Source organism: Colobus angolensis, unplaced genomic scaffold, assembly GCF_000951035.1.
Source record: "Colobus angolensis palliatus isolate OR3802 unplaced genomic scaffold, Cang.pa_1.0 Scaffold31, whole genome shotgun sequence".
NCBI classification, from domain to species: Eukaryota; Metazoa; Chordata; class Mammalia; order Primates; family Cercopithecidae; genus Colobus; species Colobus angolensis.
The window spans coordinates 5399317-5423124 of NW_012116377.1; the positions used below are offsets into that span (position 1 = coordinate 5399317).

The 23808-nt window shown below is 46.9% G+C and overlaps 1 protein-coding gene across 2 annotated transcripts in view; it reads left to right on the forward strand.

Annotated features, from left to right (window-relative positions):
- Positions 1-20054, forward strand: part of RUVBL1 (RuvB-like AAA ATPase 1) — a 42935-nt gene extending 22881 nt beyond the window's left edge. The window contains exons 5-11 of one of the 2 annotated variants that reach the window (XM_011950726.1): positions 4-93; positions 907-1056; positions 2599-2662; positions 4037-4235; positions 13206-13308; positions 18460-18551; positions 19607-20053. In XM_011950726.1, the coding sequence (XP_011806116.1) occupies positions 4-93; positions 907-1056; positions 2599-2662; positions 4037-4235; positions 13206-13308; positions 18460-18551; positions 19607-19766 (858 nt within the window). In that variant the 3' untranslated portion in view covers positions 19767-20053. Of the gene's footprint in view, positions 1-3; positions 94-906; positions 1057-2598; positions 2663-4036; positions 4236-13205; positions 13309-18459; positions 18552-19606 lie in introns of both variants that reach the window. The other variant, XM_011950727.1, reaches the window with a different exon arrangement.
- The last annotated feature ends 3754 nt before the right edge of the window (positions 20055-23808 follow it).

The following is a 23808-nucleotide window of genomic DNA, read 5'->3' on the forward strand; positions in this document are numbered from 1 at the left end:
TAGCTGGACCCCAGCATTTTTGAAAGTTTGCAGAAAGAGCGAGTAGAGGCTGGAGATGTGATTTACATAGAAGCCAACAGTGGGGCTGTGAAGGTAATGCCTTCCTTGGGACACAGCATTGTCCCTGATTTGTTTGCCATGAGAATACCTACGTGACAAAGGAGTTGTTTTCTTCAGAGGGTGTGGGGTGTGTGGGGAGGGGCTGATGTCTGTTATGAGGCTGATGGAAGGTCAACTAGTGGCCCTTTATGTATAATAAAGTTTGCTTTCCTTTTATCTTCATTCTTTAACCTTCTCACGATTAAAACAGGCAGTCTGATCGAAAAAATACTAAAACCTGTTCAGAGGGGGAGGACAGGGTGAGAAACCAAAACAACTTTAGTCATTTTCAAATTGAAATGTGCAGTGTATTTAATCTTCCTTTTATCTCTTTGGTATTTTCTTCCCAAGATATATGCATGTGGGAAGGAATGCTGCATTCGTTGGCATTCTTTTCTATCTGATTTTCAGGGTCCTGTACAGTGTTCCTCACTGTTTAATGGATGGGCATAATACTTCATATCAACAATAAATCACCCATCTACAAAAGAGTCTGAGCAGCTCCTCCGCCTCCAGTTAATCTACTGGATTTGCCCTTTATCAGGAATTGCATACAGTTAAAAGAAAGAAGGGAAAAAGGATTTTGGGAGAAAATATCAGGTGTTTTTCAACCCAGTTTTTGGAGCCCAGCGATGAGCAGATAACTCCCTTCTCTTGGCAGCAGGGGAGTGGGGCATATTTGGAGTTTGTCAAGTAGGCTGTCAGGCCCGCAGTGGGAACTGAGACCTTTATCTCATTTAGCCCTGTGCCATTTGGGGACTTGGCAGTGAAAACTCACCAGGCACTCATTTTTCTCTCTTTTTGCAGAGGCAGGGCAGGTGTGATACCTATGCCACAGAATTCGACCTTGAAGCTGAAGAGTATGTCCCCTTGCCAAAAGGGGATGTGCACAAAAAGAAAGAAATCATCCAAGATGTGACCTTGCATGACTTGGATGTGGCTAATGCGCGGCCCCAGGTACTGCCTCGATGCCTGGGTGACCTGGCACACTAGCCCTTTTGTATGTGCATGGAGGTCTGAGAATGAATTGTCAGAGTCTTGCTGCCTTTCTTGAGGCAGACGGTCCTTTTCTATCTGTAATGTTGAGCAATTAACATCGACATGAGCTACGAGGGACTCCTTTGTTCCCATTCAAATGCTCTAGTCACAGATGATTTCATGTGTATTGTTTCTTATCCCAGCCAAGCCTCTGGCCATGAGCTAGCCAGCTTCATCCATGGCTTCACTCCAGCAGTGGGCTCACGCCTGGGATTCTCTGGGTGTTAATGGCAGGAGGGCAGGAGTGTTCTATGAGCCCATTACAGGATTTCAGAAAGCCCGACAAAGCTCTTTCTTTCCCCCTGCTTAGCAAAAGCCACAGTGTTTTAGCTTTGAGCTGGTACTGTTGTCTGCTTCTCATGCAGATGGATACTTATGCCTTGACTAGTAAAATGTAGGAAAGGATGTTATCACTTTACGGCATTTGTAGGAAATATGTGATTAAAAGAAACAAGACACCATTGTTTCTTGTGATGGTCTTCTAGTTTGGTTTCATCCTTATCCTAAAAAAGACCTCTTCACTATTAGGGAATAGTTTGTTTTCTGACTTGAAATTTGATCCATGGGTGTTTTGTTCCTTGGAGCTTTGGTCAAGAGATTACTGAAGACTTATCTTGGACCAACAGGTTCCCTTGGTTGGTGAATTGGCCATCCGCAAACTGAACTCCTGGGAGCCCTTGACCTGAGAAGAGTGTTGGGCTGGGAGTCAGAAGTCAGGAACTGTGTTGTTCCATCACTGACCAGCTTGGTTAATTTGTCACTTTGGGTCTCTGGGTTTTCTGTGGTTTAGGGTTTTGATTTTGAGTTTCCTCCTACTTGGCAAGGCAGTTTTGAGGACCAGACAGGAAACATTTGCTGCCTTTAGCTATTCAGCATTTAGTGAGCCCCTCTGTGTCTCAGGGCCTGGTAACCAACAGGTGGTCACTAAATGCTGAACAAATGACCAAACACCAGCCTCTTCCTCTTGCTGACTGCACTGTTAGGAGCCCATAGGAGGATGCAGGTTGAGTGGTGAACCTGTTATGGAGTCAGCCATATGCCCCTAGAGGGCATTTGACTTGAACTTTAATGACTGGGAACTTCCTAGGAAGGAGAATGGCATTCCTGGCAGATGGACTAGACTCAAAAGCATTGAGTCATAACAGAGCTTGCGGGTGTCCAGGGCAGGGCTGGTAGTCTCGTGGCTAATCAAGGAACAAGGGATTGGAAAAAGATAGGACTGGAGAAGGAGGCTGGCAGGCTCCATGGAGCTTACACTTACCATAAAAGGATTTTGTTTGATTCTTACAGGTCAGGGGAACCTCTGAAAATTCCTCTGTGTTTAGAAGCTCCTCAGGCTTTGAAGAGGGGTCTCATTACCTCAGGATCCCATGTTGAGTTGATGAGTGGGGTGCAGGGGGATCAGGCTTCTCCGTAGTCACCTTACAAAGCAGCACTGACTCTAAGTCTTCTCTTATGCAGGGGGGACAAGATATCCTGTCCATGATGGGCCAGCTAATGAAGCCAAAGAAGACAGAAATCACAGGTAGGAGAACCAGCGTGGCCTGCGAGCAAGGGGCAGGGTGGAGAGCCCTACATTCTGAGATGCTCTTGCGGCTCTGTGAGCACATCTGCCCTGAGGAAATGCCTCAGAACAGTTCCTTCTTCCTCATAGTTCAGAGCTTGACTCTAGCCTTAGTCTCTGGCACTATTTAGGGAGCCATACAGCACACTGTGTGGTCTCTGCCCCACTGCAGTCACAGTTTCTGGCCCCTATGAGGCCCCAGAAATGTGGATTTATTTCGCCCAGCTCTGCTGGAGCACAGACTCTAGAGCCTTGGTGCTGTCAGCCCCCTCCCTAGTAGAGCACAGGGCAGCTTCACAGACCAGCTCCACGCACTGCCCTGCCCAGTTCGTGAGCACTTCCTAGAGCTCCACAGGGGACACTGCTGCTGCTCTCCTGTGAACCTTTATTTTACCCTGCTGCTCTTCCCAGCTTTCCTGTTGCTGTTTTTTTCTAATTCCACCTACAATTTCGTCACTTTAAGATGTTAAACATTAAAGCAAATATTATCTTCAAAATTTTAGCCAGAGCAGCAATCTGAGACCTTTCTGTTCGAGTTTTCAGGAGCAGTTTCTTTTCACGTGGTTTTCAGTGTGCATCCTCTTTGGACAATCCTGGCCTCGTGCCTTTGGTGAAAGATGCTGCCTCAGATCTTCCAGTTTTCTGTTTTTGAGCTGCTCCCTCCTGATGATAACACAGGAGCTGGTTTGGAAAATAAGCACTGAGACCTTAGCTGGGTTATGTAACTTTTGAGAGACTCATCCCTCTAGGAGCTCTGAGATGTGGCCTTTCTTCAGAGCCTTTCATTCCTCGAAGGTTTCTGCTCAGGATTCTAAAAACACCCACTTCCTTAGTCCAGGCACTTGATTGAAAGTTAATTAACCTAAACATTGTTGTATGAGACCAAAAGAAAGGGTCATTTACTGAGTATAGAATAGGAAAATTTGCATGTGAAAACTCATTTCACTCAGGGTTCCTAAACTCCAGTGTCTCCCAGATCAGACAGAGCTACATTGGGTGTGTGGGAGGTGATAAGGCATGGTAGGGAGTGTGATAGCAGTGAGCATGTGCTGTGAAGGGATTCCCATGCAGAACACCCTTGCAACCTTTTTACATTTAACCAAACACATCTTTTGGGGGAGGCTGCCAATTTTGTGACCTTTAGGTGTGGTTATCACTGTGTTCAGATGATGACACTGAAGCCTGGAGTGAGGACACACCCTGTCAGGAATTATATAGCTAGTAGGAAAACTAGGCTCCCAGCATGGGTTTGGATTGAATTCAGGTGGAGGAGAAAAGGCGATAGTCTCTCCTAGCCCTGTGCTGACCTTGCCTGCCCATCCTTGCATCTCCTAGACAAACTTCGAGGGGAGATTAATAAGGTGGTGAACAAGTACATCGACCAGGGCATTGCTGAGCTGGTCCCGGGTGTGCTCTTTGTTGATGAGGTCCACATGCTGGACATTGAGTGCTTCACCTACCTGCACCGTGCTCTGGAGTCTTCTATCGCCCCCATCGTCATCTTTGCGTCCAACCGAGGCAACTGTGTCATCAGGTAGGATGGCTGCCTGCCAGCCACAAGGCTTTTTTGCCTTCCATCTGGGCTCATTTGTTCCTTAGGATCTCGCTAAACCCCACGAGGTGGGATGGGGTGACGGGAGGTCATGTTGTTTTTGAAGGAAAACGTGCCAAGTGGCTTGCCTCTGGTCTCATTTCCCTGTCACCAAAGGCAGCAGCTGCCCTGTCACTCATGATGAGGGTCTCCCATGTGATCTCTGGGGTGTGATGCTACAATCTGGTCATTCAATTGGAGTGCACAAAGGTGAGATCAGACAGGGCTAGCCTTTGATGACATTATACACATGAACGTCTTCAGTCTTCACCTGCACTCTGAGAGGTAGGCATTATTGACATCATTTTTCAAATAAGGAAACTGGAATCATAACTTGTCCCTCATCAAAAAGACAGGATAAGAACCCAGCTCCTTCTGGTAACAAAACCAGCATTTTCTTTCTATCCCAGACCTCTGAACCACATTGGTTCTTTCCATCCCTCCACTCCACTCCCTCCCATCCCTTTGGCTGCCTTTGGGCAGGGCAGATGTTAACCCCTGGAAGACAAGTGTTCCTATGGTGCTCATCCTGCCAAGATTGGCCCAAAGCTGGGTCAGGGACCTTCCTGGGGTTGCTTTTTCTCCTAATCACTCTCCAGGCTCGTGGTCCTAGAGAACATCCCATCTTCCCATCTCTCAAGCCCAGTGTCAGTATTCCCAGTACCTGGTAGTTTTATTACTCTTTTGGTTTTCTGTGATCCTGTTCAAAACATTAGTGCCTGGTCCCTGCAGTGCTTGGGGCACAAAGGTGGGTAATGAGGGGCCTCTTTTTAAGCCTGCAATAGAGTAGTGTGGGGACAAAGTCCCTGAGGCTGCATGCTCAGGGCAGTGGAGGCAGTGGGAGTTGGAAAGACACCCTGTGGCCATGAGTATCTCAGGACACAGCTGGAGCCAAACTGAGTTTGAAATCAAAACTGCTGATTTGCCTAACTCAGCTCTGAATGATGGTGGGCCCTATCTAAGATTTTAGTTTGCTTTTAATAGAGAAGCTTTATTATTAAGACTGTTCAAGCTGGGCACAGTGGTACGTTCCTGTAGTGTACTCTTAGGGAGGCTGAGGTGGGAAGATTGCTTGAGGCTGGAAGTTTAAGGCTGTAGTGTGCAATGATCGCACCTGTGAATAGCTGTTGCACTCTCACCTGGGCAACAGCGAGACCCCATCTCTAAAAATAATTAAAAAAAAATAAAACATGCAAACTCTGGTGTTGCTGGCTCTGGATAGGCCCCACAGAGGGGGTTCTGTAGTGCTGTGAGCACTGCACTATAGCAACAGGCCTTCCCACTCATGTGGTTTCTTTCACTTGCAATTAGGAATCGAATGCATGATTCAAGTCCATGTGACAGCATCTTGCAGCTACTCTGAATCCCTGTCCATGATGCTCTCTGGACAAGACCACTGTCATAAGTGCTTCCTAAGTCTTGGAGAGAAAGTGTGTGCCAGATCCAGCATGGCTACCTGGGCAGCTTCTGGAGACACATGCATGTGGCCCTTCTGCCTGGTATGCCTGGCATGCCTGTGGCTGGCTGGACTTTCTTAGCCTTGGCAGGCCAGGCTGAAGCCTGACAGTGCAGCTGGTGAAAGGGCTCAGCCTTGGACAGATGGTGCCCCCTGCTGGGGAGCTCTGCTAGTAGGCTTCCCTCCCTCCACAGTAGGGAGCCCAGCCCAGCAGATGCCTGCAGAGCCTGGCATCTCTCGCCCCCAGAAATAAGGTCTCTCAGTCCCATCCCACTCAGGACTAAGGTGCACACAAAGGTGGCCTTGATCTCAGAATCTGCTCAGTGGAGACAAAGCTCTGGTCAGCCTGAAACCTGGGAGATTTGGCCCCAGGCCCATCTGGGCTGATTTGATCAAGGGCTGCTAGAGGTTGTGGAGACTCCTTGCCAGACTACAGTTACCCAAGTGGAAGGAAGGCACTCAGAGCATGGATCTTTAGACAGGTCGATTCAGGCAACCCAGATTTGGTTGTTTGCTCTGAAAGAGAATTTTGGCACTGTGTTCTAGTAGGAAATTTGTTGTAGTGGTGATAATAATGTCAACATGGTGATGAAAAAAGTAATAGCCAACAATAATAGCCATCTGACGTGCTTCCCACAGACTCCAACCCAGAGGGGAACTACAGGGCTTCCTTACCCCCTAGACTCACATCTGATCTCTAGAGCTCTCAAGGAAAGGAAGGGGGAAGGGAGGTGACTAACTGAGGGCTTCCTCTGTGTCAGAAACTATCCAGAGCGCTCTACATGGGCCATCTCATGTCCTCCCAGGACACCCTGACAACCCTGTGAGCAGCTGAAGTTATCTCCAGACTCAAATGGGAGGTTACCTGCCCAGGCCATAGGCTAGAAAGTGTTGCCACTGGAACCTGAGCCCAGAGGAACGTCTGGATCCAAACTCCATGCTCTCACTGCTCTCCCACACTGCTTCCCAGTGGCCCCTGGGCTGTGAGCGGGGATGGAGCTTTGATGGGGTGCTGCCTGGAGATGGCAGTGGGGAACTATTGAATGCTGACAACAGATTGCTGTGAAAATGCAGCCTCTAGGAGTGTTCTTTTCCAGGTAGTGTACGCTCCCTCTCAGCTTCTTGCCGCTCACCCCTCCCTGTGTAAATGACCCTTGTGGATTGAGCCTCAGAAGTGAGCCCACTCTCTTATGGCTGTTGTGTTTTATGGAGCATGAATTCCAGCACTAGCCTGGTTCCCACATGGAAAAATTACAGGCATTGGAGTCATGTGGAAGCTCATGACCCCGGCGAGTTCCTTGACCTCTCTGAATCTTACCATCCTCATCAGGAAATGGGAATATCAGCACCTTTTTTGCAGAATTATGTGAAGAGTAGAAAAAGTGAGTGCAAAGTTGTCACCCAGGCCAGTCCTAGAGTATTGCCCTCTTGGAAACTGATTTCATGCCCCTGCCTGGTTTGCCCTGTGGACATGGCTTGGCCTCAGGGATCTCTGAGAACCCTGAAAGGCATGAAGCCTCTTTATAGCCCCTCCTGACCTTGACAAGCAGCTCCCAAATCCTTTAGGTCACCTCTCCCTGTGGACAGCTGATGTGGGAGCCATTCTAGAAGAAGCACCTGTCCCTGGGCCTCTTGACGCTCCAGACTCCTGGGAAAGGTCCATCCATGGATGACAGGGAGGCAAAGCTCTGTTGCCCGCTTGCCTGGCTCCTCCCTAGCTTGACACCGTAAGAAGTACCTTTCCTTCCAAGCTCAGGATCCTGAACCATTAGATGAGAGCCCAACACTGATCCCAGCTTGAAAACTGGGAGATTTTCTTTTCATATTGAGGTATAGCCCCTGGGATTAGGAGTTCTTATAGGAGTTTCTCACTGAAAGTCACTTTGTTGCACCAAAGCATCAAGACTTAAGAAACAGTGTGGTCTCTGTTCAGTGTAACCCTGTGGTAGATAGTGTTTCAAAAACAAACAAACAAACAAACAAAAAAACCAAAAAACAAAAACAACTTTATGGAGACATAATTCATATAAAATATAATTTTTTGTATGGTTTCTAGTGTATTCACAGAGTTGTGCAGCCATCACTACAATCAATTTTAGAACATTTTCATCAACCCAGAAAGAAACTGTACCCATCAACAGTCACCGTCCCTTCTGCACCCTTACCCCCCATCCACTGGCAGCCGTTAATCAATTTTGTCTCTATAGATTTGCTTTTTCTGGAAATTTTGTATAAATAGCACCATATAATCTTGTCTTTTGTGACTGGCTTCTTTCACTTAGCGTGATGTTTTCAAGGTTCATCCATGTTGTAGTATGCGTAGTACTTATTTCTTTTTCCAGCTGAATAGTATTCTATTATATGGAATATTTAATAGTGTATCTTATTTAACCATTCATTAGTTGATGGACATTGGGTTGTTGGGTTATTATGATAATGCTGCTCTGAACATTTGTGTACTTTTTCTTTCTTTCCTTCTTTTCTTTCTTTCTTTCTTTTCTTTCCTTCTTTCCTTCTTTCTTTCCTTCTTTTCCTTCTTTTCCTTCTTTCCTTCTTTCCTTCTTTCGTTCTTTCTTTACTTTCTTTCTTGTAGAGATGGGGTCTTTGTTGACCAGGCTGGTCTTGAACTCCTGGACTCCAAGGATCCTCCTGCCTCAGCCTCCCAAACTGCTAGGATTACTATGAGCTACCACACCCAGCCTATGTACAACATTTTTAAGTGGACATGGTTTTTATTTCTTTCAGTTACGTACCTAGGAGTGGAATTGCTGGGTCCAGTGGTAACTGTTTAACCTTTCAAGGAACTGCCAGCTGTTTTCCAAAGCCATCTGCATCATTTGACATTCCCACAAGCAATGTATGAAGGTCCCAGTTTCTCCACATTCTTGTCAGCACTTGTCTGTCTTTTTGATTATAGATATTCTAGTGGGTAATGAAGTAATATCTCATTGTGGTTTTGATTTGCATTTCCTTAACGACTAAGGATATTGAGTGTCTTTTCATGTGCTTATTGGCCGCTTGTATATTGTCTTCGGAGAAATGTTTATTCACATCGTTTGCCCATTTTTTATTCAGGTTCTTTTGTCTTTCCATTGTCGAATTATAAGAGTTCTTTATATATTCTGGATACTAGATCTTTATCATTTATATATGATTTATAAATATCCTATTCTTTGGGTTGTCTTTTCAGTTTCTTGATAGTGTCTTTTGACACACACAAGTTTTAAATTTAAGTGAAGTCCAATTTATGTTTTTTCTTTTGTTTTTTGTGTTTCTGGTTTCATGTGTAAGAACCCATTGCCTAATCTAAAATCACAAAGGTTTATGCTTGTGTTTTCTCCTGAGAGTTTTATAGTTTCGACTTTTATGTGTAGGCTTATGATCCATTTGTAGTTAATTTTCATGTAGGGCGTAAGGAAGGGGTTGGTCCAACTTCATTATTTTGCATGTGAATATCCAGTTGTCCCAGAACCATTTGTTGAAAAGACTGTTCATTTTTATTGAATTGTTTTGGCAGCCTCATCAGAAAATCAAATGGCTGTCTTTTTAGCACTCTTACTGTGTGCCCACTGAGCCCAAGGTTAAGTGGATATTAGGTGAGTTACCCATTGCATTACCCAGAGAGGTGTTTTTACTGCACTTTGTGTCAGCAGAAAAGCTTTGTGTTATCTGTGTCCCTGTAGTTACAGGATTACATAAAGAAGCATTTATGTAGTGATTCTCAACCAGGGGCAAATTTGTTCCACTGGGGACATGTAGCAATGTCTGGAGACATTTTTACTTAACATGACTCAGAAGTGCTGCTGGCATCTAGTGGGTAGAGGCCAAGGATGCTGCTGAACATCCTGCAGTGCATAGGACAGCCTTTCAAAAAGAATTAATTTGGTCCAAAACATCCACAGTGTCACAGTTATTATAAGAGTTATTGTAAGAGGAAAGTAGTCACAAATGAGTCAGCCATGTTGCACATGTGGTGGTGTATCTGCAGGATACATTTCTAGAAGTACATTTGTCTTGCTCCTATAGATAATGCTGTATTGGATTCCAAGGAGATTTGGGTCTGTGGCTTCATAGCTCCAAACTGTCTATCTGGAGAAAGCTCACTTATGGCCGAGTTTGGACAATTGCTGAATGGTAAAATGTTAAAATTAATAGTAGACTGAGGCCAAAGCCAGAAATGAACTTCTAAGATGCAAGAATAAATTTGCAGATTTACCAAAATGTAATTATTATCCAGCTTCTTATTAACAGTTTTATAACATTACCATTATGGCTGCCTTGTTAAACTGTGATCCTCCCCACTCCCTGCCCCCTAGTTCCTGCTGAGGTCAGCACACAGCCCAGCACTGCTGCTGGCACATGGGGGCTCCACTCAACCAGCCCACTCAGCAGCATCACCAGTTGGAACCATCTCCCACTAATACAGTTTCTGGAAGGAACTTTCTACTTCAGATTCATAGCTTAGACAAATCTCAAAAATGTTTGGTCTTTAATTCCTGAAAAATGCTTAGCAGTCCTCAGCAGCCTTTTCTTTTGTTTTTCTCCTCATCAAACTCCTTTTTACCACTTGGCAGCCTTTTAATAGACTTTGAAAACTATAAGAAATGTTATTAATGCATTTCTATAAATTCTGTCCTTGTGAAGTTTGATTTGGGACTACTTTATTTTTCTCTAACCTTTTCTTCTTTAAACTTTTTATGTTGTGATTTATCGTGGGTGGTGTAGAATTTTTGATATTTTTGTCCTTGGGATATTTTAAGATGGCAAAATTGAGATCTTACAATTTCCTCAGAATTCCCAAAAGAATTCTCAAATACGACTTAAAAAACACTTATGGCCTAAATAGAATTAAAAAATAAAAATTAAATGTAGTTTTAAAAGGTTATTTTGCTTAATGTGAAGGTTGCAGGTACACCAAATACTGAGATTTGAATCATGATAGAATTTCATCTTTATAATTCTTCTTAATTTTAAAAAGACATTTGTTGCTGGAAAAAGATAAGTTTTCTCTAAAGTTAACTAATATTTGTATTTCCTATTAGTTTGTTTCCACATTTACTTTGAAGATTTTAATTTTTTTGCATTGGACTTAACAATTCATTAATGTAGCATTTTATTCTCTCTTTGAATTGTTTTTATTGTGGTAAAATGTGTGTAACATAGAATTTGCCATTTTAACCATTTTTAAGTGTATAATTCATTAGCATTAATGACATTCACAGTGTGGCATGACCATCACCGCTATTTCCAAAACCATCACCACTATTTCCAAAACTTTTTCATCATCTCAGAAACAGAAACTCTGTAACCATTAAGCATGAAGTCCCAATCTTACCTCCCCTCAGATCCTGGTAACCTCTCATTTATTTCTGTCTTTTTTTTTTTCTTTCTTTTAAGACAGGGTCTCACTCTGTCATCCAGGCTGGAGTGCAGTGGCATAGTCTTGGCTCACTGCAACCTCTGCCTCCTGGGCTCAAGTGATTCTCATGCCTTACCTTCCGGAGTAGCTGGGATTACAGGCACATGCCACCAGGCCTGGCTAATTTCTGTCTCTATGAATTTGCCTACTATAGATATTTCCTATAAAGAAACCATAAAATATTTGTTCTTTTGTCTCTGGCTTATTTCACTTTGCATGTCTTCAGGGTTCATCCTGTGCTAGCATGTATTTTGTTTGCATTTTATTTTTGCAGTCATAAATATGCATTTTTATACCTCAATTAACTGGATAGAATTTAAACAATTAGATTTTATTTTTATGAAAGTTAAATTTTTAGCATGCTTACTTGTTTTTGAAACCAAATATTCAGATACTAACAAATCCAGTTGACATGACTAATTCTTTATTATATTGATTACTTATAACCATAGACTGTACAATCCTGCACGAGTTTAAGAATGCCAGAAGTGTAGCCTTTCTGTTGTTATGACCCCCAGAGGCCAAGGCAGAAGCCCACAGCACATGGGGCTTCCAAACACCAGCTGAAGGCTGGCCCTGTGTGCCACCAGTGACTGCCCAGTGCACCTCAGGGTCTGGTGGGTTGGCAAGGTTCCTCCCCTGGGCTGTTATTCCTATGGCTTGGCTAAGGGTTCAAGAGAAAAATAGGCAAACGATGGGATTGGATCCTTCTCAACAAGAAGTAAAAAAATATATATATATATGGGAATACATTCAAATTCTTCATTAGTAATCAAAGAAATGCAAACTTAAACAAGGTGTTACCTTTCCCTCTTTTTCTAAACTGTCAAAATAGCGAAATGTTTCAGAATGAGAATACTTGGTAGTGGCTATGATCCTGTGAGATTAGATAACTCATATAGCTGAATAAATTAGGATAGTTATTCATTCAAGTAGCTATTCAGGGTTCTGTCAGGCACTACAGCAGTTGCTAAGGAAATGCTTATGACTGTATGCATCAAAATATCAATAAAAATAATAGCAACAATTGGAAACTAAATGCTCAACAATTTGGGTTAAGTAAAATATTTAATGGATTGTTAAGTAAATATTAAACATAAGTATTAAAACTGATGCAAGCCGGGTGCAGTAGCTCACACCTGTACTCCAAGCTACTCGGGAGGCTGAGGTGGGAGGAGCCCTTGAGCCCAGGAGTCCGGGGCTGCTGTAAGCTAGAATTATGCCACTGCACTCCAGCCTGGGCCATAGAACAAGACTCGGTCTCAAAAACAAAACAAAGCAAAGAAAACTGAAGCAACATGGACAAAAACAAAAAAATATGTGCATACTTAGTATAATTTGTAAAATTATGCTATAGAGTATTATATATAGTATATAGTTATATATATGTACATATATGTACTATATATAATATATAGTACATACTATATATTATACTATATAATTTGTGTATATATGAAAGTTTGGCAGATATCTAGATGATTATTTTTGAGTATGATTTTAGTTATTGTTTTTTCCTGTTTCCTGGTTTTCCTATGATACTGATGATTACCAAGATAATGAAGTTGGTTTTTTTTTTTTTTCTTTTTGGGACAGAGTCTTACTCTGTCACTCAGGGTGGAGTGCAGTGGTACACTCTCAGCTCACTGCAACCTCTGCCTCGCGGGTTCAGGTGATTCTCATGCCTCAGCCTCCCCAGTAGCTGGAATTACAGGTGTGTACCACCATGCCCAGCTAACTTTTGTATTTTTAGTAGAGACAGGGTTTTAACATGTTGGCCAGCTATTCTTGAACTGCTGACCTCAGGTGATCTACCCGCCTCTGCCTCCCAAAGTGTTGGCATTACAGGCGTGAGCCACCGCACCCAGCCTGAAGTTGTTTTTACACCACTGGAGGTTAGTCTGTTTACTCGGGTCCTGGCTCTGATTCTTAGGCTGCCTAGCCAGCTGCTTGTGGTGTGAATGCTGGATCTGTATTTCCAGTGTCGTTTCTTGTCTAACAGAGGCTTAGGTGATGGGATTAATTTTGCCCCTTACAGAGGCACTGAGGACATCACATCCCCTCACGGCATCCCTCTTGACCTTTTGGACCGAGTAATGATAATCCGGACCATGCTGTATACTCCACAGGAAATGAAACAGGTGAGCCTCCCTTCTTCCCTCCTGCTCTCTTCTCTCATTTGCTCCCAGTGTTCACTGATGGCTGTGCAGAAAGGTATCTGCGGCTTGGATCTGGCTGCCATTCACCATCTCGCCACTTAGCTACTGGCCTCGAGCAAGTCACATTACTCCAGAGTCTCAGTCTCCCCATCTGAAAGATGGATTGGGCTAACTAGACATTGCCCCAAGTGTCAAAAGAAGCTTAGCTCCCTGTCTTGGCTGTTCGCTTTTCTGCTGTTCCCCCTTTGATAAGCTTTAGGAAAAGGATAGTGAAAAAATCAATTTGATGATAGCCATTAGGGAAGCTACCAGCTCTATAAAAAGGAGGCAATAAAATATGATTTAGTGATAGCCTTTTGGTGACCAGGGCAGGCTATGCCTGTGGCCTTTTTTACTCAGAGGACAAGGCCAGGCTCACTGTTCCACCTGAACCAACAGCAAGCCAGCTCCAGCAGGGTATAAAATGTAGCCACCCTGACCTGGAAGAGGCCAGTGCCTGTGTCCTAGCAGAGCCTGTCTGTTGTAAACAGCATGATGAATGACAAGTTTCTCAGCAGCTTTGGAGGCTGCCCCTGGGCAGGTCTGTGGCTTTGCAATAGAGTCCTTGAGGGCTTCTGCCAAGTCCACAGAGGTGATGGCGAGACAGCATCATACAGCTTAGAAGAGCACCTGAAGATGGAGTTTGTGAAACTGATCATATAATAAGAGGCTTCATTGAAGGACCCCTGGAAGCATCTAGCTCCGTGGCTGGCACACGGTGGATGCCCATAAGTCTGTGTGAGCTGAATCTGGGTTAGGCTTGGAGTTGGGAGACGACAGGGATGTATGAGCGTGGGCTTTATCCAAAGGGCCACAGTCCCAGTGGTCTCTGTAGGAATTACCTCTTGCTTGGTGTGCAGCTCGAGCACAACTATGTGCCAAGCATTGGAATCAATGGACTAGGAATTTCTAGTTACCTTAATGGTATTTTCAGGTATTCCGTATGATCACCATCTGTTTTATTTTTTACATTTGAGTCATGGAGCTGTAAGTCCAGGATGCAAAACCAGACAGTGCCCTGCAGAGCCCAGGCCATCTGTTCAGTGGTATATACCCTGGATTGGTGTCTCAGAGGTGGTATGTGCTGTGCTCTTTCCTCTGCCCTGCCCACCCTTGCCCCAAATGTTCTCTTCTGGTGGACTCTGGCGTGCAGCCATGGTTGGAGATGCTGAGCAGGCTGGGGCTGCAGTGACATCTCGATGCACTTTGCCTGGACCTTGTCTTTTCACCAGAGCATGGCACTCTGTTAAGCATCGTGTTGAGCAGGACATGCCTGACCAGTTTGATTCCATTTGATCCCCAGTAACCCATGAGGCAGGGAGAACTACTGTCATTACCCAGTAGTTTTAAAAGATGAGGACATTACCTAGGCATGGTGACTCACACCTGTAATCCCAGTACTTTGGGAGGCTGAGGCTGGAGGGTCACTTGAGCTCAGGAGTTTGAGACCAGCCTGGGCCACATAGTGACACCCCTACTCAACAAAACATAAAAAGTTAGCCAGATGTGGTGATGTGTGCCTGTAGTCCCAGCTACTTGGGAGGCTGAAGTGAGAGGATCGCTTTAGCCCAGGAGGTCAAGGCTGCAGTGAGCTGTGATGGTGCCACTGCACTCCAACAGAGTGAGACCCTGTCTCAAAAAAAGACAGATGAGGACACTGAGACCTAGGGTAACTAATTTGCCCAAGTTCGTAACATTAGTCAGTGGCTAGCAGGTAACAGGACTGGCTGTAGTTCAGGCTTTCTGATCCAGAAACCTGTGTTCTTAATCACTGTGCCACTCAACTTCCCTGCTGCTAGAAATCTCGCATCTCATTGTCATCAGGATTCGTGAGGTGGCTTTCCTCTGGCAGTTTGTGAGCAGGATCTTTCCTTTGGAGCAGTCAGGGCCTCTCCTTGGGGGGGTCTTTCCCAGCACTTTAGCTACTCTTCCATGGCTGGAGGCCCAGCCTGGGCCTGCCGGCATCTCTTATTGACTGCATGCAGGAGTGCTGTAGGGATGCATCAGGAGAGTCACGGATCTCCCTTCGTAACCAGCACTGGCAGATTACTGAAGCAGTTATGGTTCATAGTAGCAATTGTATATGTTATTTAGGAGATGGTGTCAATGACTGGGGGCCTCATTGCCAAGTAAGGGTGTCTTGCTCTTGGGTGACTGCCAGGTTGAAGCCAAGGCATTCAATGAACAGAAGCAGAAGCAGAAACAGAGTCCCAGGCAATTCTTGGCCCATTCTTACTGCAGGACATAGCACCTTACTTTTGGGTCTAAAACCCCGTGTGTCCTGCCAAAAAAGGTAGCCCAGCACAGATGTGGTCAGGACCAGAGACACCAGGAGTATTTTGAGGCCATCATTTGCCTACTGAATGACTTGAGCAATTTGGTGCATCTCACTGAGCCTCCACCTTCTCTGTTAAGTGGAAGATCTGCTCCCTGCTTTGCAAGATTGTCATTAGGATCCGTGAGGTATTGGCAATGACGGGCCCTCCCATCCTTCCCATTGCTGTTGTTATTACTGTATTCATAGCTTTGTGTGCTTCACAGGTACCCTCTAGGGTCCTCTACGTACAACGTACAACAGCTTCGCAATAGCCAATGTTGGAGGCTCCAAGAATGAGGGTCCTGTGGTCATGTGGAGAGTAAGCAGCAGAGTCAGGACTACCACTCAGAGCTAATTCACCCTTGCTGCCGCCATTCGAACCCAGAGCTCCTGGCCCAAGCAGTCTGGAATGTTCTGCACTGTGCTTCTAGAACAGTGACTTTTGCCAGGCCAGCTCTGGGCTGGGGCTCTCTTGGCTTAGTCAGGAGGGCCTCTCCTCAGGCTTTCTGTCAGGACTCGTGGCTTTGTTCCCACTGGCCCAGGTGATAACCTCAGCATTTTTACTGGAGCCTGGGCTAGGTTTTTAAACAAACTCGATGTAACTTGTGTACTCTGCAATCCAAGCCGACACCCTCATAAACTATCCCTGCAGGTTATTAAATGATTAAAGATCTCATTTATGAACTGTCCGTTTTCGAGCAGCTTGAGACAGACGCTCTCACGATTGCTTTGACCTGCTCTAGTGAGAGAGAGAGCAGAGTGTCCCTGACATTCTGGAAGCTGAGCCGCAGATTCAGTGCAACTCACTGAAGGGGAGACGCTTAGGCTGAAGCTGTCTCCTGTGACCAGGCTCTAGGATTCAATATTTGCATCTCTCTGGAGTTTCAGAAGGTCCTCTGGGGACATTTTTCTTGGCAAGACCTGGCAGTTTCCTCAGTCCCAGCTGTGAGTGAGAAGCCTTTTTTTACCTTGAAGCTGTGTTCAGAGGGGAGTTTTGTTGATGGAGCAGGGAGTCACCCCCAGTTCCTTTTCTTGGTTGTCCTTGTACCATCCAGTAACTTCAGAGGGCCCCTCTCTGCCCAACTGCATTTAGCTTTGGATCTCAAACAGTGGAACTCCTCCTGCACAAGCTAAGATTGTTTCAGTAGAGCTCACACCCTGGCAGTTCACCCATGAGCCCAGCAGATAAGTTTCATGTGGCCTATGCAGTGTTTATGAAATACTTGAACAAGTTGCTGACACCTAGAAATCAGGACCTTTTTTTTTTGGAGACGGAGTTTCTCTCTTGTTGCCCGGACTGGAGTGCCGTGGCACAATCTCAGCTCACTGCAACCTCCAACTCCCGGGTTCAAGTGATTCTCCTGTCTCAGCATCCCAAGTAGCTGGGATTACAGGCATGTGCCACCACACCCAACTAATTTTTGTCTTTTTAGTAGAGATGAGGTTTTGCCATGTTGGTCAGGCTGGTCTTAAACTCCTGACCTCAGGTGATCCACCTGCCTCGGCCTCCCAAAGTGCTGGGATTACAGGCATGAGCCACTGCGTCTGGCCAAAATCAGCACATTTCGTACAAAGATCTGAGTACTGAGCCTGTCTTGACAAAAGGGAAGACTTAAGACAGCACCTTGTAGCAGTGGTGGCTGTGGGTGGAGGGGCTGCCTCCCCAGAGTGTTTGCTGGCCAAGCACTTCACCCTCACCCGGCTCATTGCAGCCGCTCTGGCCTGCTGGGGCTTTCCAAGGCCTTTCCCATCTATGGGCAGCCAACGTGCTGTCCCCCTAGCCCAGCCAGGATCATCAGAGACTGGGCTCCCCACCCCTGCAGCTCCTGCCCGCAGGGTCCCGGCCTGGAGAGCTGACAGGCGAGGCTTGATGTGGCCACCTCAGTAAAGCTCTGGCTCTCCTCCCTCCTGGAAGGCTGAAGCTGGAACTCAGTCTTTCCCAGCTCCTGTGCCTCTACACTGGGTATGCTTTTATGGCTTTAATTTCAACAAGGGCTTCTTGATATCTTGTTTACGAAGCTGCCAAAGTGAAAAATTCCTGTATTATATGCGGCTCGAAGTCCTGCAGTTATCTCAGCTCCACAACACACAACATCATTATCCTGGCTGCCCCTTATCACTCAGTGCTGGTACGCCTGCAGGATCCTGGTCCACCGTGTTACAGCGTCCCCGCCATCAGCCTGCCTCCCCTCCAACTCTACTAAGATCTTCAAACTGCAACAAGCATCAGCCTCTTCTTGATAGATTTAGATATCTCCTGGTGATGTTATGAGGCCTGGTAAATCTTTAAAAGTAACTTTTTTGATTTATTTAACCATCATATTTATCAAGCAAATAAAAAATGTCTCTTCTTGCCTGAGTGCTTGTAGGTGGTAGTGCCCATGCTGGAGAGGTAGGTTAGAGCCCTTGTGGGAGCCCAGGGTAGGTTAGAAGAGGCCCCAGTTCTCTGCCTGGGGACAGGGGAGGGAAGGACATGGAGGCAAGAGTGAGCCACTTGAAAGCTGCACACCTCCGGGGGCACCAGCCACACTTGAGTCAGTTGAACATAGCATACTGGCCGTGATGCTATTGATGCATACTGTGGGGCCGCACATGCCCCCTGGAGGGTGCCGGGCCGGCAGTGCTGGGCAGGCGTTTGCTTCCTGCCCACCGGCCCAGGTCTTGGTTTCTCTTATGCTGCACAGTGAGAAATACTGAGCAACATTGTCTTTAAAGCACTTTAGAAATGGGACACTTGAGGTCAGTCACTGTTGATCATGTTTTTTCTCCTTTAAAAGATCATTAAAATCCGTGCCCAGACGGAGGGAATCAACATCAGTGAGGAGGCACTGAACCACCTGGGGGAGATTGGCACCAAGACGACACTGAGGTGAGCCGGTACCCTGGGCCCGCCGGGGCCTCCCCAGCACAGCCAGGGCCCTCACTGGGGTCATTCTGGACAATAAAGGCAGATCCCTTCCTAGGGCACAGGACTGTATCCATCTGCTCTTCCTGGTGTGATGGGTGCCAGGGCACTTGAGTTTCAAATGCAGAGGATTTATCTGATGGTTTTTAACAAGCTAGAGTAAGAGTGAAGTCCCCGTGTCCTGCAGCAGTTGCTCCCCTCTGGTGGAGAGTGCTTTGACCCTGGGCCTTCTTGTGGCAGAGAAGATGCATAGAACTAGAGAACAGGGACCATGTGGCAGCTAATTAGCCAGGGCCCTGGCTCCTGTTCTCCCAGTGATGTTATGAGGCCTGGTAAATCTTTAACTTTTTTGATTTATTTAACCGTCAAGCAAATAAAAAATGTCTGGGCGGTGGGTATGGAGAGCCAGGGAGGAGCACAGACATAGACAGTTCTCCAGCAACTCAAAGGCAGGACCTGCAGAGCATGTCCCTTCACAGTGGCCTGACTCATTGTAAAATCATTGCTTCACAGTCCTCAGCCCTTCCCTACCTCCCTTTAGTCAGTTCTTGTTCCTGAGGTTGAAGGCAGAAATGCAAGCTATGAGGTTTGGATGAAGGGGTACTTTTTAAAACGGCAGAGTCTTCATGCCTTTGGATGGGCATGTACTTCCAGCTGGCTGTGTTTTCGTTTCCCTACCATGTTAAATATCCCTATCTGTTGGACATCTGTATACATCTAAGTTTGCAGTCCTTTTCCAGTAGCAGTGATGTTACTTCCTATTGGAGGATTTGTAGACTGTACTAAAGATTTGGGGAATAGCACTTACGTCTTCTTGGTGGCTCCTGGCCCCTCTCTGATGGGGTAATGACTGCAGCTCTCTGAGAAGTGACAACTTTGTCTCCCCTTTTCTGTGCTCATATCAGCTGGCACAAGCCTAGCACTGGGCTCTCTGCTGGTGCCAGTGCTGCCTGCTGATTTGGGGGAAGGGGCTTCGGTGGCCCCAGTTTCACTCCAGCCCTGGCCCCTGTCCACTCTAGGTACTCAGTGCAGCTGCTGACCCCGGCCAACTTGCTTGCTAAAATCAACGGGAAGGACAGCATTGAGAAAGAGCACGTCGAAGAGATCAGTGAGCTTTTCTATGATGCCAAGTCCTCCGCCAAAATCCTGGCTGATCAGCAGGATAAGTACATGAAGTGAGATGGCTGAGGTTTTCAGCAGCAAGAGACTCCCCAGGTGTGCCTGGCCTGGGTCTGGCCTGTGGGCGCTCGCCCCTGGGCTTGGGGCTGCCGTCCCCACTCAGCTGTGGTCTACAGCACTGTCAGTTCAGTGTGGAAAGCATTTCTTTTTAAATTATCATAACTGTTCCTGTGGTTGCTTTGAAAGAACCCTTCCTTACCTGGTGTGTTTTCTATAAATCTTCATAGGTTATTTTGATCTCTCTCTCTCTCTCTAAGTTTTTAAAAAATAAACTTTGCAGAACAGTTTTAGATGTAGAGTCGTTGTGAACATACCATAGGGAGTTCCCATGTATCTCGTACCCAGTTTCCCTTCTTATTAACACGTTACATCAGATAGCACATTTGTCACGGTGAATGACCAATACCGATGCACTATTATACTGCATTCACATTTTCTCAGTTTTACCTAATGTCCTTTTTCTGTCCCAGAATCCCATCCAGGATAACCCATTACAACTAGTTGTCATGTCTCCTTAGATGCCTCTTGGCTGTGACATTTTCTTACATTTTGCTTGTTCTTGATGACCCTGACAGTTTTGAGGAGGACTGATCAGGTATTCTGTAGAACATCCCTCAGTTGGGGTTTGTCTGATGCTTTTCTCGTGAGTAGACTGGGATTGTGGGTTATGGAGAGGAAGATACAGAGGTGAAATGCAGTTCTCATCACATCATACCATGTGTGGTTCTCATCACATCATACCATGTGTGGTTCTCATCACATGCTAACATCGTGACTCATCGTTGATGGTGACCTTGACCCTTGATGGCTGAGGTCATGTTTGTGGGGTGTTCTCACTGTAAAGTTACTCTGTGCTGCCTTTCCATACTGATTTCTTTGGAAGGAAGTCACTATGTGCAGCCCACACTTAAAGGGTGGCGGTTATGCTCACCTCTAGAGAACTGAGTATTTACCGAAATTATTTGGGATTTTGCATGGAAGATTGTATCAGAATGGACTCATGGAAGTTCATTGTATACTTAGGTAGATTTATTTTGTTGCTCAAATTGAGCCAGCTTTGGCCAGTGAGAGCTCTGCCAGTTGGCTCGTGTGTCCCTCTGATGTGTCCCCATCTCTCTGGCCGCATCTCTGGGTTCACTCACTAAGTAAGCAGCAAGGGCAAGTGCAGCACTGGGCAGTGCACTTTACTGGAATGTGCCTTCCCAGTAGGATGAGTGCTGCGTTCTTGCCCTTGCCAGGCCTGTCCTTCCCTGCCAGCTCCGTGGTGCCTGAGGTAGGGCTGAGCACCCAGACACTGTTCCTAGCACTTGCCCCTTGTGCAAGTTCAGACTGGACCTCCGTGATGTTATGATATGGGAGGCAGGGCTGACCAGGATGGTCATCTTGGTCCAGTGCTTTAGTCCAAACTAACAATGAGCTCCTTGTGGGGCAAGCAGCATTGTCCTTCCATTAGGGACAGTCCCCTGTAGTCATGTCAAGGGGACAGTGGGAGGGGGCAGAGATGATGCTGGGGATCCCACCTAGCCTGAGAGGTGCCAGCCTGTCCCTGCTGCCAGTGTGAATCTTCTCCCTGGGCCTGGCCCCTGAGGACCCTGGCATGCACAGCAGTGGTGGTAGGACCCTTCATGGAGTCAGCTGTGCATGTGGCTCATGCTGGCTGCCAGTGTCCTCTGAGGCTGCACTTGTCTTTAGCCTCCCCACGCAAGCCATGTTAGACAAACAGAAGAGAGATGCAGCAAGAGCTTATTGTACCAGGGACTGTGTTCACACTCTGCGTTCCATGTCGCCTTCACAGTAGCCTGTGAGACTGGGATAGGTGTGCTAGCCCACTTCCAAGTCCACTTCCACAGAGGAGGAGGGGGCAGTTCAGGCAAATCCCTTGCCCAGCTAGTGAGAGATGGAACCAGGATTTGAAATCAGGCTGCTTGAAACCTGTGTTGCTAACACCTGGGGGCCATACTGCCTCTTTCTGTGTTGGCATTTAGTGGCAGCTAGGAGCTGTCAAAATCTGACCTTTGTACCAGGCATGTGAAGGAAGCGGGGTCCGCTGTGGAGAAGGTGACCCACCTAGAGGACAAGAACCAGGCAGGCCTCTGCTCCGGCTGGGCCTCTCACTTGGGCCCCAAGCCTTTCATGGTGTTTAAGGAGCAGGATGGAAGTGGTGCTGACAGCAGATCTCACAGCTGCGGGTGGGGACAGAGTCTTCTTCGGCTGCCCAAGGTACCAACATCCAGAGCAGCCAGGTGAGGAGGGGACCGTGGTCTCGCTCTTCCCAGGCCACAGACCCTTCATTCCTGCTCCTCAGGTATCCTAGCTGAGGTGGTGCCCAGAGAGCTGGCCCAGTTCGCTAGTCTGTGCTCCAAAGTGAGGGAGATGGTTCTGGATAGGTAGGAAGGTGAGATTATTTTAATTTTCCTCCCATTTTTCCCAGCAAGGTCTGTGATTATTACATTAATCTTCTAGGCGAAGTTTTTACGACTGATCCCTCGCCGACTATGAGAAGTTTCTCCATCCATTACTAACAGGGAAACAGACCCTGGTGGGGAGGAAAATATTTGTTACATCTTATCAGGCTGACACACAATCTAACAACAATTACAGCAGCCCCATTTTTTGCACTATTTCAGCTCCAGTGTGAAAAATTGTTGTAATATTAAAGTGAGGCAGGGTGGGGGCTGGTCATCGGAAGTGGTTGAATTTTCCAGGCTCTCAGCCCAGGCTCTCTTGGGTGCCACCCAGGGAGCCGATTGGGTGGCTGAGGAGAGGGAGGGAGGGATTTTCACATAAATCCCAGCACCCTATCTCCTGTGCTAATGGCCCCAGAGATACTTGTGAGACTGGGAAGGGCTCTTGAAAGACGCGTCCCTGGCCGTAGCAGGGAAACCGCCTTGTGCCCTGCCTCATTTTCTCAGTGCAGACACCTTCTTACTGCCACATGTCTTAGGGTTGCATCTGCCAGATTGATTGGTAGGATAGTTTGTTTTTTAGGACTAAATGGATCGTGCTCTCACACCAGAAAGTGACTTCTTGGTTAGCAAACCTTTCTTAGCCATTTGTATAATAAAATGGGGTTACAGAAGGGGGGTAGGGTTGCACGGGAAGTCAACCTCTATCTCTCAGAAACTGTGGCCAGCCCTGGGCAGAGCAGCTGGGGTACCCCAAGAAGGCCCTGCTCTGGGAGTGCTGTGGGCAGAGGCGCAGTGGGTGGGGACCAAGGGGTTCTGGGGCTCAGCAGGGCATGGCATTGATTGCATTTTCCTCCTGTGTGGCCCTTGGTTCTAGCCCCGTGAGTCTTTGGTTTCCTGGTGTGAGAGTGGGAAGTTCATATCCCATAGACCCATGTGAGGACTTGGTGAAGTGACCCACATGTGGCTGCATCAGGTACCCAAGAGACTAACAGGCAGTAGAGAGTTCTTGATCCCTGGCCCACTTGGAAAGAGGTCACAGTTTGTCAAACTGGGGCAAGCAGCCTGCTAGGCCCTGCCCCTCCCTTTCGCAGACAGCTGGCACTTGGAAGGACCCTTAGGATCCCCCTGTGTTTGGAAAAAGCCGTGCAGCCCAGAGGGGCCAGCACTGGCTCAGGGCCACACAGCCCAAGAGCAGAGGGGATAGCACGGGGCAACTGCCAGAAACAACGCACTGCTTCTCACCTGGGCCCTGGCATCCCATCCTGGGTGAGGCTCAGCTAGGGCTGAGGCAGCCAGAGGGGGTGAAATGACCACCCCCTTGCCCTGGCCAGTGCTGGTGTTTGTCAGGTCGGACCTGCTCTCATTTGGTGTCTGGAAAAGAGGTCCCTCGGGAGGTAGAACAGTGTTCACCCCTCCATTCGTGGTCATCCATTCATTCTCCACACAGAAGTAAGTTCCTCTTCCTTGCTTCCTCCAGTGTGCGGCCACGCCCCTTCCATTCTGGGGAGAGCAGGATAGGGGGTGAGGGAGGCCTGGGCAGTGGGGCTGGGGAGCTCAGGGCGCAGGGTGGGCCACGCAGCGGGGCACCAGAATGGGGAAGGGGTGGGCCGGCCGCGGGGGCTGCCTGTCGGCCC